The sequence below is a fragment of the Balaenoptera musculus genome, chromosome 10 (genome assembly GCF_009873245.2).
Source record: "Balaenoptera musculus isolate JJ_BM4_2016_0621 chromosome 10, mBalMus1.pri.v3, whole genome shotgun sequence".
Classification (NCBI taxonomy): domain Eukaryota; kingdom Metazoa; phylum Chordata; class Mammalia; order Artiodactyla; family Balaenopteridae; genus Balaenoptera; species Balaenoptera musculus.
Genome location: NC_045794.1, coordinates 88971091 through 88986651, shown reverse-complemented (window position 1 = coordinate 88986651; position 15561 = coordinate 88971091). Strand labels below are relative to the sequence as shown.

General features: G+C 35.8%; 1 protein-coding gene across 4 annotated transcripts in view; it reads left to right on the top strand.

Moving 5' to 3' along the window:
• CRY1 (cryptochrome circadian regulator 1) overlaps positions 1-15561 on the top strand; it is a 96129-nt gene that overhangs the window by 74929 nt on the left and 5639 nt on the right. For all 4 annotated transcript variants that reach the window (XM_036866795.1, XM_036866796.1, XM_036866797.1 and 1 more), the window contains exons 3-10: positions 8570-8712; positions 10844-11028; positions 11364-11452; positions 12003-12143; positions 12226-12537; positions 13693-13844; positions 14080-14282; positions 14387-14482. In XM_036866795.1, coding sequence (XP_036722690.1) covers positions 8570-8712; positions 10844-11028; positions 11364-11452; positions 12003-12143; positions 12226-12537; positions 13693-13844; positions 14080-14282; positions 14387-14482 — 1321 coding nt within the window. The remainder of the gene's footprint in view (positions 1-8569; positions 8713-10843; positions 11029-11363; positions 11453-12002; positions 12144-12225; positions 12538-13692; positions 13845-14079; positions 14283-14386; positions 14483-15561) is intronic.

The window sequence follows — 15561 nt, the reverse complement described above, 5'->3', positions numbered from 1 at the left end:
GCTTCACAATACTGTGTTAGTTTCTGTTGCACGACAAAGCAAATCAGCCATATGCATACACATGTCCCCATATCCCCTCCCTCTTGAGCCTCCCTCCCATCCTCCCTATCCCACCTCTCTCGGTCATTGCAGAGCACTGAGCTGATCTCCCTGTGCTATGCTGCTGCTTCCCACCAGCCAACTATTTTACATTTGGTAGTGTATATATGTCGATGGTACTCTCACTTCGCCCCAGCTTTGCCCTCCCACCCCATGTCCTCAAGTCCATTTTCTGTGTCTACCTCTTTATTCCTGCCCTGCAACTAGGTTCATCAGTACCATTTTTTTTTAGATTCCATATATATGTGTTAGCATACAGTATTTGTTTTTGTCTTTCTGACTTCACTCTGCATGACAGTCTCTAAGTCTATCCACCTCACTACAAATAACTCAATTTCATTTCTTTTTATGGCTGAGTAATATTCCATTGTATATATGTGCCATATCTTCTTTATCCATTCATTTGTCGATGGACATATAGGTTGGTTCCATGTCCTGGCTATTGTAAATAGTGCTGCAATAAACATTGTGGTACATGTCTCTTTTTGAATTATGGTTTACTCAGGGTGTATGCCCAGTAGTGGGATTGCTGGGTCATATGGTAGTTCTATTTTTAGTTTTTTAAGGAACCTCCGTACTGTTTTCCATAGTGGTTGTATCAGTTTACATTCCCACCAACAGTGCGGGAGGGTTCCCTTTTCACCACACCCTTTCCAGCATTTATTGTTTCTAGATTTTTTGATAATGGCCATTCTGACTGGCATGAGGTGATACCTCATTGTAGTTTTGATTTGCATTTCTCTAATAATTAGTGATGTTGGGCATCTTTTCATGTGCCTCTTGGCCACCTGTATGTCTTCCATGGTGAAATGTCTGTTTAGGTCTTCTGCCCATTTTTTAACTGGATTGTATGTTTTTTTGATATTGAGCTGCATGAGCTGTTTATATATTTTGGAGATTAATCCTCTGTCTGTTGTTTCACTTGCAAATATTTTCTCACATACTGAGGGTTGTCTTTTTGTCTTGTTTATGTTTCCTTTGCTTGCAAAAGCTCTTAAGTTTAATTAAGTCCCATTTGTTTATTTTTGTTTTTATTTCCCTTACTCTAGGAGGTAGGTCAAAAAAGATCTTGCAGTGGCTTATGTCAAAGAGTGTTTTTCCTGTGTTTTCCTCCAAGAGTTTTATTGTGTCTGATCTTACATTTAAGTCTTTAATCCATTTTGAGTTTATTTTTGTGTGTAGTGTTAGGGAGTGTTCTAATTTCATTCTTTTACATGTAGCTATCCAGTTTTCCGAGCACCACTTATTGAAGAGGCTGTCTTTTCTCTTTGTCGTATTTACGACATAGGTGCCCATATGTGCGTGGGTTTATCTCTGGGCATTCTATCTTGTACCATGGTTCTATATTTCTGTTTTTGTGCCAGTACCATACTGTCTTGATTACTGTAGCTTTGTGGTATAGTTTGAAGTCAGGGAGCCTGATTCCTCCAACTCCGTTTTTCTTTCTCAAGATTGCTTTGGCTATTCGAGGTCTTTAGTGTTTCCATACGAATTGTAAGATTTTTTGTTCTGATACTGTGAAGAACGCCATTGGTAGTTTGATAGGGATTGCATTGAATCTGTAAATTGCTTTGGGTAGTATAGTCATTTTCACAATATTGATTCTTCCAATCCAAGAACATGGTATATTTCTCCATCTGTTTATGTTATCTTTGATTTCTTTCATCAGTGTTTTATAGTTTTCTGAGTACAAGTCTTTCGCCTCCTCAGGCAGGTTTATTCCTAGATATTTTATTCTTTTTGTTGCAGTGGTAAATGGGAGTGTTTCCTTAATTTCTCTTTCAGATTTTTCATTGTTGGTGTATAGGAATGCCAGAGATTTCTGTGCATTAATTTTTTATCCTGCAACCTTACCAAATTCACTGATTAGTTCTAGTAGTTTTCTGGTGGCATCTTTAGCGTTTTCTAGGTACAGTATCATGTCATTGGCAAACAGTGGCAGTTTTACTTCTTCTTTTCCAATTTGTATTCCTTTTATTTCTTTTTCTTCTCTGATTGCTGTGACTAGGACTTCCAAAACTATGTTGAATAAGAGTGATGGGAGTAGACATCCTTGTCTTGTTCCTGATCTTAGTGGTAATGGTTTCAGTTTTTCACCATTGAATATGATGCTTACTGTGGGTTTGTCATGTATGGCCTTTACTATGTTGAGGTAGGTTCCCTCTATGCCCATTTTCTGGAGAGTTTTTATCATAAATGAGTGTTGAATTTTGTCAAAAGTTTTTTCTGCATCTATTGAGATGACCATATGGTTTTTATTCCTTAATTTGTTAATGTGGTGTATCACATTGATTGATTTGTGTATATTGAAGAATCCTTGCATCCCTGGGATAAATCCCACTTGATCATGGTGTATCATCCTTTTAATGTATGATTGGATTCAGTTTGCTGGTATTTTGTTGAGGATTTTTGCATCTATGTTCATCAGTGATATTGGTCTATAATTTTCTTTTTTTGTGATACCTTTTTCTGGTTTTGGTATCAGGGTGATGGTGGCTTCGTAGAATGAATTTGGGAGTGTTTCTCCCTCTGAAATTTTTTGGAAGAGTTTGAGAAGGATCGGTGTTAGCTTTTCTCTAAATGTTTGATAGAATTCGCCTGTGAAGCCATCTGGTCCTGGACTTTTGTTTGTTGGAAGATTTTTAATTATGGTTTCAATTTCATTGCTTGTGATAGGTCTGTTTATATTTTCTAATTCTTCCTGGTTCAGTCTTGGAAATTTGTACCTTTCCAAGAATTTGTCCATTTCTTCATGGTTGTCCATTTTATTGGCATATAGTTGTGGCAGAGTCTCTTATAATCCTTTGTATTTCTGCAGTGTCAGTTGTGATTTCTCCTTTTTCATTTCTTTTTTTTTAAATTTATTTATTTTATTTATTTATTACTTTTGGCTGTGTTGGGTCTTTGTTGCTGTGCATGGGCTTTCTCTAGTTGTGGCGAACGGGTGCTACTCTTTGTTGTGGTGTGTGGGCTTCTCATTGCGGTGGCTTCTCTTGTTGTGGAGCACGGGCTCTAGAGCGCAGACTCAGTAGTTGTGGCGCACAGGCTTAGTTGCTCCGTGGCATGTGGGATTTTCCCAGACCAGGACTCAAACCTGTGTCTCCTGCATTGGCAGGCAGATTCTTAACCACTGCGCCACCAGGGAAACCCCTCCTTTTTCATTTCTAGTTTTATTGATTTATGTCCTCTCCCTTTTTTTCTTGATGAGTCTGGCTAAGGGTTTATCAATTTTGTTTATCTTCTCAAAGAACCAGCTTTTAGTTTTATTGATCTTTGCTATTGTTTTCTTTGTTTCTATTTCATTTTTTTCTGCTCTGATCATTATGATTTCTTTCCTTCTACTGACGTTGGGTTTTCTTTGTTCTTCTTTCTCTAATTGTTTTAAGTGTAGGGTTAGATTGTTTGTTTGAGATTTTTCTTGTTTCTTGAGGTGAGATTGTATTGCTATAAACTTCCCTCTTAGAACTGCTTTTGCTGCATCCCATAGGTTTCGGGTCCTCGTGTTTTTGTTATCATTTGTTTCTATGTATTTTTTTATTTCTTCTTTGATTTCTTCAGTGATCTCTTGGTTATTTAGTAGCGCACTGTTTAGCCTCCATGTATTTGTGTTTTTTACAGTTTTTTTCCTGTAATTGATTTCCAATCTCATAGCATTGTGGTCAGAAAAGATGCGTGATATGATTTCAGTTTTCCTAAATTTTCCAAGGCTTAATTTGTGACCCAAGATGTGATCTATTCTGGAGAAGTTCCATATGCACTTGAGAAGAAAGTATATTCTGCCACTTTTGGGTGGAGTGTTCTATAAATATTAGTTAGATATATCTGGTCTATTGTATCATTTAAAGCTTGTGTTTCTTCATTTATTTTCTGTTTGGATGATCTGTCCATTGGTGTAAATGGGGTGTTAAAGTCCCCTGCTGTTATTGTGTTACTGTCGAATTCTCCTTTCAGGCTTGTTAGCATTTGCCTTATGTATTGAGGTGCTGCTGTGTTGGAGCATAAACATTTATAATTGTTATATCTTCTTCTTGGATTGATCCTTTGATCATTATGTAGTGTCCCTCCTTACCTCTTGTAACAGTCTCTATTTTTTCTGATATGAGTATTGCTACCCAGCTTTCTTGATTTCTATTTGCATGGAATATCTTTTTCCATCCCTTCACTTTCAGCCTGTATGTGTCCCTAGGTCTGAAGTGAGCCTCTTTTAGACAGCATATATATGGGTCTTGTTTTTGTATCTATTCAGCCAGTCTCTGTCTTTTGGTTGGGGCATTTAGTACATTTACGTTCAAGGTTATGATCGATATGTATGTTCCTATTACCATTTTCTTAATTGTTTTGGGTTTGTTTTTGTGGGTCTTTTTCTTCTCTTGTGTTTCCCGCCTAGAGAAGTTTCTTTAGCATTTCTTGTAAAGCTGGTTTGGTGGTGCTGAATTCTCTTAGCTTTTGCTTCTCTGAAAAGCTTTTGACTTCTCCATCGAATCTGAATGATAGCCTTGCCAGGTAGAGTAATCTTGGTTGTAGGTTTTTCTCTTCCATCACTTTAAGTATATCCTGCCACTCCCTTCTGGCCTGCAGAGTTTCTGCTGAAAAATCAGCTGACAACCTTATGGGGATTCCTTTGTATGTTAGTTTTTGTTTTTCCCTTGCTGCTTTTAATATTTTTTCTTTGAATTTAATTTTTGTTAGTTTGATTAATATGTGTCTTGGTGTGTTTTTCCTATGGTTTATCCTGTATGGGACTCTCTGTGCTTCCTGGACTTGGGTGACTATTTCCTTTCCCATGTTAGGGAAGTTTTCAACTATAATCTCTTCAGATATTTTCTCAGAGCCTTTCTTTTTCTCTTCTTCTTCTGGGACCCCTATGATTCGAATGTTGGTTCATTTCGTGTTGTCCCAGAGGCCTCTGAGATTGTCTTCAATTCTTTTCATTCTTTTTTGTTTATTCTGCTCCTCGGCAGTTATTTCCACCATTTTGTCTTCCAGCACACTTATTTGTTCTTCTGCCTCAGTTATTCTGCTATTGATTCCTTCTAGTGTATTTTTCATTTCAGTTATTGTGTTGTTCATCTCTGTTTGTTTGTTCTTTTGTTCTTCTAGATCTTTGTTAAACATTTCTTGTATTTTCTCAATCTGTGCCTCCTTTCTATTTCCGAGATTCTGGATCATCTTTACTATCATTACTCTGTATTCTTTTTTAGGTAGATTGCCTATTTCCTCTTCATTTATTTGGTCTTGTAGGTTTTTACCTTGCTCCTTCATTTGTGACATATTTTTTTGCCATCTCTTTTTTTTTTTTTTTTTTTGTGTGGGATTGTGTTCCTTTCTTACTGGTTGTTTGGCCTGAGGCTTCCAACACTGGAGTTTGTAGGCTATTGTGTAGAGCTGGGTCTTGGTGCTGAGATGAGGAACTCCGTGAGACCTCACTCAGATGAATATTCCCTGGGGTCTGAGATTCTCTGTTAGTCCAGTGGTTCGGACTCGGAGCTCCCACCACAGGAGCTTCAGCCTGTCTCCGGGCTCGTGAACCAAGATCCCGCAAGCCTCCTGGGGCAGCAAAAAAAATTTAAAAGTAACAAATAACAAAGTAAAAAATAAAATTAGACTAGGAAACTAAGAGATATTTTAGGAAGAATATAAAAATAAAAATATAGATGAATCAACAACCAGAAGGTACATCAGTACCACAATAGTAAAAAAGAGGAGGAGGGAAAAGAAAAAAAAAATGGGGGGGGGAGGCCTTGGCTCTGGAGGGCGGGGCCTAAGCAAGGGCGAGGTTTGGATGGTGGGCCGGGCCAATGCTCAGGACCCACAGGGCTGGAAAAGGCCGTAGGGGATGGAGCTTAGGCTCAAGGAACAGAAGGGGCCCAGGCGTGCCCCCAACCCCTGGTCTCCGAGTGCAGGGGAACCTCACCTGGGAGCCCAGCAGGCTTCCTGGGCTCGAGTGGGTGAGGCAAATGCCCTCCTCTCCTCTCCTGCTCCTCTGGTCTGGGAGGGCCCCCACCACCTGCCTCTCCTGATCTCTCTGGCCTCCCTCCTATGCCCCCAAGGACCCATGCGGTCTGGAGGGGGCTTTGGAGGGCAGAGGATTGGCCTGGGAGCTCAGCAGTTTCCCTGGCCCAAGTGGGCAGGGCTATCGCCCTCTGCTCCTCTCCCGCTCCTCCTGCCCGCCTCTCCTGATCTCCCTGGCCTCAGGGGTGCCAATCCAGTCTGAGCTCCACTTCTCCTCCCCCCTCAGTCCCCCTGCGTCCTACCGGTTCACTTTGGGGTTCCTCCCATCTCTTTTGGCATCAGAGTCCACCAGCAGCAGCTGGCAGGCACCCTAGTTGTGGTGAGATGCTAACTCCTCGTCTTCCCACACTGCCATCTTGACTCTGCCCTGAATACTTTTAATGTGTGGGGAACCTTCTCTTCCCTAGCTTTTTTCCCTAGCTTTTTTCTGGAGAGATGTTCACTAATTTATCCCCAGGGAAGAAGTAAATGATCTCATTGGTGAGTTAATAGAAGGAGTTAGGTGAGTATCACTCATATCATACCTTTTTGCCTATTCAGTTGCAGAGAGCACTTATCCTAGTCCCTTCCTCCATGTAATAAATTTTATAGGGGCAGCCCACACTGCAAGGAAGGTGCTGCTTATCATTGGGTAGCTAAATCTCTTTAATTCAGGGGTAAAAAATTAGCAAGCTTATCTGTCCTTAAACATAATATGTTTTCTCCAATTCAACTTCACTAGTAATGTGGTCTATATATATATATTTAAATTGAAGTATAGTTGATTTACAATATTGTGTTAATTTCTGCTATACAGCAAAGAGATTCAGTTATACATATATACATTCTTTTTTATGTATTATTTTCCATTATGGTTTATCATAGGATATTAAATATAGTTCTCTGTGCTATACAGTAGGATCTTGTTGTTCATCCATTCTATGTATAATAGCTTACTTCTGCTAACTCCAACTTCCTACTCCATCCTTCCCCCCAACCTCCTCCCTCTTGGCAACCACAAGTCTGTTCTCTATGTCCATGAGTCTGTTTCTGTTTCATAGGTTCATTTGTGTCATATTTTAGATTCCATGTAAAAGAGATATCATGTGATATTTTGTCTTTCTCTTTCTGACTTACTTTACTTAGTATGATATTCTCTAGTTGCATCCATGTTGCTGCAAATGGCATTATTTCATTCTTTTTTATGGCTGAGTAGTATTCTGTTGTATATATGTACTACATCTTCTTTATCCATTCATTTGTCAGTGGACATTAGGTTGTTTCCATGTCTTGGCTATTGTGAATAGTGCTGCTATGAACATGGGGTGCATGTATCTTTTTTTAATTAGAGTTTTGTCTGGATGTATGCCCAGGAGTGCCACTGCTGGATCATATGGTAATTCTATTTTTAGTTTTCTGCGGAAACCTCCATGCTGTTTTCCGTAGTGGCTGTACCAACTTACATTCCCACCAACAGTATAGGAGGATTCCCTTTTCTCCATATCCTCTCCAGCATTTGCAGACTTTTTAATGATGGCCATCTGACCATCAGAATCAGTGTGAAGTGATACCTCATTGTAGTTTAGATTTGTATTTCTCTAATTATTAGCGATGTTGAGCATCTTTTCATGTGCCTATTGGCCATTTGTATTTCTTCTTTGGAGGAATGTCTATTTAGGTCTGCTGCCCATTTTATAATTGGGTTGTTTGGTTTTTTTTCTGTTGAGTTGTATGAGCTGTTTGTATTCAGCCCTTGTCGGTTGCATTATTTGCAAATATTTTCTCCCACTCTGTAGGTTATCTTTTCATTCTGTTTATGGTTTCCTTTGCTGTGCAAAAGCTTGTAAGTTTCATTAGGTCCCATTTGTTTATTTTTATTTTTATTTCAGTTGCCCTGGGAGACTGTGTGATCTATATTTTTACCTTTGTTTTCTGACTTATATTCCCTTCCTTTTCAAAAAGGGAAAAGGGGAGGGAGTGTTATTGACTTGTTCTAAATTCCAGCATTTACTAACTAAAAACTAAATATTTGTCAAAAAAATCATAGAATTAAATTACAAACTATTTAGGAAAAAAAGTGACCCAGGTGATAGAGAAGGTTTGCTATCATTAAACTATAAGGAGCTCTTACAAATCCTTAAGAGAAAAATTAACTGTGATAGAAACCCAAGAAAACATAAGCTGCAACTCACAAAGTAAGAAATATACAAATGGCTAGTAATAATGACAGCTATTATTCACTGAGGACTTACTATGTACTATGTCCTAAACAATTTACATGCATTGACTCATTTAATCTTTCAGCAACTTGGTAATGTGTTATTTTTTTCCATTTTACCGTGACAAACACTTATATATAGTGTTTGTTATATGCTAGGTAGAGTTGGAGCTTTTCACTTTTTTCCAGCCTATGTCGTTATAATAGAAAAAATAATTGTTAAAATTTATGTATGTTTTTGCCCCCTTTCTCTTATTTTAGGAATGGAACATTACTAAACTTTCAATTGAATATGATTCTGAGCCCTTTGGAAAGGAACGAGATGCAGCTATTAAGAAACTGGCTACTGAAGCTGGAGTAGAAGTAATTGTACGAATTTCACATACATTATATGACCTAGACAAGTAAGTTTTTTTAATGGTAAAATACATATAATATTTTTCATCTTAACCATTTTTAAGTGTACATTTCAGTGGTTTTAAGTACATGGAAAAGGTACTGTGGGAATGTACTGGGGGACTAGTTTATAAAGTGGAAATAAAAACATACATAATAGAGTTGTGGGAGAATTAAGTGACTATGTGTCAAACCTTTAGCATTTTATTTAACCTCTGTGATTTTTGTTTACCCAGTGACAGATACCAAAATTACAGACATAAGTACATAAGATAAACATACTCAGAATTTCAATTTCAAAACTATTAAAAGCATCTCACAATTATCTTTGACTATTCTAATTCAGCCTACTAACTTGCCTTTCTGGGCTTTTAGCAATGTTAATTTTATAGTTTATATGACATACATAGCCACAAACTGCCTTGATATATTTTACATGATTGTCATAAGTTATTTTATTTTATGTGTGTATATCTAGTCTCTCTGGATTTTAAGTCCATATGCAAATTTTATGTAATATTACATAGTTGTCTGAACAATGGTATAATATCTTATTTCTCAAAGTATATTTCCTGAACTATCAGTTTTTGGTGATGCTTTGTCCAACAAAGATTCCATGGTCAAGTTTAAATTTATAAAGTTTTATATGCTGTAAGATTTGAAGGTTCATAAGATTTGTTAACATTAACCTTTAGCATACTGTCATCCTTACAAGTGCTGAAATCTCACAATTTACGTACCTTTTAAATTATTTTACTTTTTTATTTTCACATTTTGTCAAGTTAATAAAGCTAATTCTGTAAGTAACATGACAGCTAGTTAATTTTATTCCAAGTGTATCAAAAAATTGTGGTTTGATTTAGTCAAGGGTCTTACTTGATATTAAGCCAGAAGTCATATATCCTTCGATAATAAACTTGCCTTCTAGTTTACCAGATTTCTTAATTTTAGAGAGCTGATAGCAAGGAGGCAAAACAAGATAAGAGCAATTGCTTTAAGTGGGAAACTCAGTGTTGTGCATAAAATTGGAATGTTTGTTAGATTTGAGTGTGAGTATTTACTATATATAATCCGTCATATAAAAATGTAACATATAGAAAGCATTTTTTCTAAGATTTTTGTTTTGCCTCTGTTATGTAATTAGCAGTGTCCCCAGTAGTATCATTGTAGTATCATTATAGTGGACAAATTTCATTATGACCCTATGTATAAACTCAAAGTATTACACCAAAGCAAAATTACTAAAAGCAGAGAGCATAGTTTTTATGGTGGTTACTTTCTGTATGTACAATTGATACATAATTATATGTGATATAATGAAAACTGTACTATATTTGGATTAAGAAATCCTTGGTTTGCTATTTATTAGTTATGTGACCTTGACTAGTTTATTAAATTCTCTTGAGGCTTGAGTTGCTGATGCATAAAACGATGGAGTTGGATTTTACCAATAATTTTTTATTAAGGCTAAACGCTAATAAGCAAATGGCCATAGTGAAAAAGAATAATTGGTATTTCCAAATTGTGTCTAATTCAGACTACCATTGGTAAGGCTTATCTTTCCTTTTAGTATTACTTGAGAAATTAGTGATCAGAATTAAATATAAAATATATACATAAGATACGTATGCTGACATTTAACAAAAACATGAGGACGATATTAAATAGCAAGTGATTATCACTACAGTAGTATAGAATCCTAATTAATGAGACTTACTGATTGCTCCTTGGTATAACATTGGCCTGGTTTAGTTTTTATTGATGATTAAGAGATTCTTTGAGCTGTGTTGTGGTATGTTTTTATATTTCCATATATATTATTTTTTTGTTTTTGCCTTTAGGCTTATTTAGCCACTTGTTTTTTCCACTCATAGGTGCTTAATTCCCTTTGTCTTAAAAGTTTTGATATTTGCACACGGTATATTTTTGATACCTAGCAGATGTCTATAAAATGAAGAGAATGATTTTTAGATTTGTTAATTATTTTAACAAGTTTCTTGGTCCTGTAAGAAGCTAACATTCTCCTAGAAGTCTTAAGTGATTCATTTAATTTTCTGATTTTAAGCCTTTTGAGTTTATCAATCAAAATATATTGTCCTTTTTTTAATACTAACAGCATTTTACTAACTTTTGTAATAGGATCATAGAACTAAATGGTGGACAACCACCTCTTACTTATAAAAGATTCCAGACTCTCATCAGCAAAATGGAACCACTAGAGATACCAGTAGAGACAATTACTTCAGAAGTGATAGAAAAGTGCACAACTCCTCTGTCTGATGACCATGATGAGAAATATGGAGTCCCTTCACTGGAAGAACTAGGTAGGTGTAAACGGTAATACATGTGGAGCTTAAGAGTTAATAAACCATTCAGAAAAATCCCACTTCTAATTTGACATGTAAAGTATTTTGCGCTAAAAGGAAAAGAAAGGAGAAAAAAGAAAAGAAACTCTTAAACTAAGAAGTGATAAATCTGTGCATTATTTATGTGTTCTATAAATATGTGGTCTATCTGTTATCACCTTAAGATGTACATCTTAAAGAACAGAGACCATGTTATATATCATCTATTTTTGAGGACCTATCCCGGGCTGTCATTTCATTTTTACGCTACTGTCAAATTTGTTTTCTTTTCTTTTCTTTTCTTTTCTTTTTAGGTTTTGATACAGATGGCTTATCTTCTGCAGTGTGGCCAGGCGGAGAAACTGAAGCACTTACACGTTTGGAAAGGCATTTGGAAAGAAAAGTATGATAATACAGATGATGTTTATATTGTCAAACTGGCATTTTAAAAATAATTTCACTCTTTTTTAAAAACAAAAAAATAGACTGTTGAAAATGAAGGATTGAGAGAAATAGTTAAAATAGCACAAACCTAATTGTTTGAAAATTAACAACTATCTCTTCATTTAAGTACCCTTCTTCCTCCTCTTCTGATTATTTCCTCTTTAGCTACGATCAATACTACCCCTTCTATTCTTTCTTTGTAAGCTGGTATCTGATGACTATAACTTTGAAGCTAGGATAGAGTTCTTCTGTTTCATATTTTTCTCAGTGTCAGAGAGACAGATTGAAGGTGCTCTCAGCCTTGTGTTAGGAATTTACTGCATGAGGATGGCTAAAACAAAAGAATGATCACTTTTATCTTTCTTGTTTTTTATTAAAATCTGTCATTTGTGGCTAGAAAAATGATATTTTCCAGACACTATGTAACTTTTTAAAAAATCTCAACTTTAAACAATCTTTTAAAATGGAAAAGGCAATTAGTTAGCATAATTTTCTCTGTGTGTTTTCAGGCTTGGGTAGCAAACTTTGAAAGACCTCGAATGAATGCGAATTCCCTGCTCGCTAGCCCTACTGGACTCAGTCCTTATCTCCGATTTGGTTGTTTGTCATGTCGACTATTTTACTTCAAACTGACAGATCTCTACAAAAAGGTATTATCTGGAACTGGAGCTTATTTTTCAAAATGCTTTTTTTTAAAATTGCTGATAATACTTCTTTGCCTTTTAATCTTAGGTAAAAAAGAACAGTTCCCCTCCCCTTTCCCTTTATGGGCAACTGTTATGGCGTGAATTTTTCTATACAGCAGCAACAAATAATCCACGCTTTGACAAAATGGAAGGAAATCCCATCTGTGTTCAGATTCCTTGGGATAAGAATCCTGAGGCTTTAGCGAAATGGGCAGAAGGACGGACAGGCTTTCCATGGATTGATGCCATCATGACACAGCTTCGTCAGGAGGGTTGGATCCATCATTTAGCCAGACATGCAGTTGCTTGCTTCCTGACACGAGGTGACCTGTGGATTAGTTGGGAAGAAGGAATGAAGGTAAGTGTTCTTCCAACTAATGTAGTATGGCCTTATTTTGAAGAACTCTATACCTTTATAAAACAGTTCCTAAAAATTGTCTACTATGTAGATTCATTTATAGTCTAATTTTTTCAATAGAAAAGCATTTAATTCTTATCATACAGACACACTTTTGGGGAGCAGAATGGCATAATCAGATAGGAGAACTGGTGAAAACTGGTTCAGTTAACCTGAAGTCATTTCAATGGCTAAATCAGCCTAGCCATCAAGGGAGCTATAAGATTTAATACTCCAGACTTATTGGGTCGATATATATTTATAGGTGATCATTTCTGTCACATAAAGGATTCATCTGAGTTCTTAGAAATAGCAAATTTGTTTTATAAATCTTAAGCTATAAATCATTTCATCTCACTTCAACACCATAGCTTTTTAGTCATAATTATATTATGTAATGTGAAGCATACAACATTTTGTGACATCTTGTGGTTATATATAATAGGACTTAAATATGTTTTACCTTCCTGCCTATATCATAAATTTCCCCTATCCAAAGACCATTTCTGATCCTATGTTGTTTTACATCTCCTGTATTTCCTAGTACAAAGTTGTGCATGAGGTAGATGTACAGCACACAATGAATTTATAAAAAATAATTTATTTTAATTCTATTTCCCTTTTGGATCAAGGAATCCCAAATTTAAACTGTATAATACTAATGAATTTTTAAAGGTCATTTGTATTTGATTGCTCCCATTATGTAGGCCAATGTACTAAGCTTCTAAGTTTTTGTTGGTGGTTTATTTGGTAGCATTTTTGCATTCTTGAAAGTGTTTACTGCTTTTTTTTCCATTTTTTTAATCTTCTCATATCCCATCTTATCCTTTTAAATTGGTGACATTAATAACTTTTATTCTCCCCTCTTCCAATAACACTGCAAAGATTAGAACAGTAAATTCTATTCAGAAATCTATATATTACTAATATGTTTCTTTCCCTGAAATAACTCATTATAGAATAGAACACAGACAAGGAAGCTAACTTTGGAATGTTTAATTTTACAGTTCTGTGCTAGATTTTCTTGCCTTGACTTTTGATTTGCAGAGACCTAGAAAAATTCTTGCTTTGAGAATTATGTGTGTGCAAACTAATTGATTACTGTTACTTCCGAAGGTATTTGAAGAATTATTGCTTGATGCAGATTGGAGCATAAATGCTGGAAGTTGGATGTGGCTGTCTTGTAGTTCCTTTTTCCAACAGTTTTTTCACTGCTATTGCCCTGTTGGTTTTGGTAGGAGAACAGATCCCAATGGAGACTATATCAGGTAAATCAAGAAGGATTATTATTCAGTTTGGAATAGCTAATCTAGGAAGAACTTTTCATGTTTAAGCAACGCTTAAGGTATTCCCCACTCATGATGGGCAGCAGAGATGAGGAGAAGGGTAACAAATCATTTAAATGGTATTGATTTGATTTTGGTCATTCATAGCTAATAAATAGTTTGTTATAATTTGCTTATAGTTCATTTTATTAATAATTTTTCTTCCTTCTCCCAAAAGACGTTATTTGCCTGTCCTAAGAGGCTTCCCTGCAAAATATATCTATGATCCCTGGAATGCACCAGAAGGTATTCAAAAGGTAGCCAAATGTTTGATAGGAGTTAATTATCCTAAACCAATGGTGAACCATGCTGAGGCGAGCCGTTTGAATATTGAGAGGATGAAACAGATCTATCAGCAGCTTTCACGATATAGAGGACTAGGTATGTCAGTAAATGCCTTTGATTTGTTTCTTTGGCAGCTGTTTATGTACCCATCCTTGAACTTGATCTTGATCATAACTTAATAGGAAATTTTTTCCCTTTAGGTCTTCTTGCATCAGTGCCATCTAATCCTAATGGGAATGGAGGCCTCATGGGGTATTCTCCTGGAGAAAATATCCCAGGTTGTAGCAGCAGTGGAAGTAAGTGAAAAGGAAATTTCTGCTCTTAGTAACATAAAGAGATTAATAATAAATATATTGTTTATTGTACCTCACTATAATATGTTTTTTAAAATCTATCTTTAAACTGTGTAATAGGTTCCTTGTACACATGCATAGGTGCACATATACATACACACATACCCTCACTCCATTAGTGACATTTTAGAGATAGAAACATCATTATACATAGTGGAATTTGGGTCAAGGTAAAGATCTTCTTGCAAACTGAATGAGGTTAGCAATTTTTAAGGATAAAATGAAACTGAAATGTTATATTTTCAGAAGGGTCATTATTTTTTACTCCCTTTAAGTATATGTCAGCTATAAGGTAATTAGTTAAGAAGGTCAGAGGCCCTGTGAACGTAGCCAAAAGATTTATCACACACATGCATAGGGCCTCTAGTCCTTTTGCGCATGAGTTTTTTCTTACAAAGCCGGTCTATAATCGTTTTCTTTGTGATATATATAGTTAGTTGCCACATATATTCTTAATATGTGTCAAGAAGTCAATATGTATTGGAAATTTGAATCATATCAATTTTCAAAAGTTCTAACCAAAAATAGCATGAAGCTAATTAATTTGATTAAAAACAAGGCTGAATGGCTGGACTTATTACTTTCTGTTTGGTCGTGTAAGGGGATAAAAACATCCATATTCTAAATTCTAAAACATCATTTTGTGGTTTGGAAATAAGGTTTTTTTGGTATTTCAGTTATAGGTAGTAAAATAAATAATTCTGCATGGTTACTAAAAGGAAAAAAAAAACCAAGGCTGCATTAGAGGAATGCTTATTTAAAAAAAAAAAAAGAAGTCAGCTATTCAAAATTTGATATTAAGAATAACACCTTTAACAAATTGCACCTTTCTGAATTCAGAAATATTTTGCATGCTTTTGAGAGCATCAACAGTTAGCTTAAGGAGAAAGGAACGAAAGCACTCATATCTTGACTGCCTACTTTGTGCCTCAGTATGAGGGTATTTTGGCCACATACTCACAATAACCTTGAGAGGTGGTAGTAGGCTTCTCATTTTATGATTGGGAAAATTAGCCTAGAAG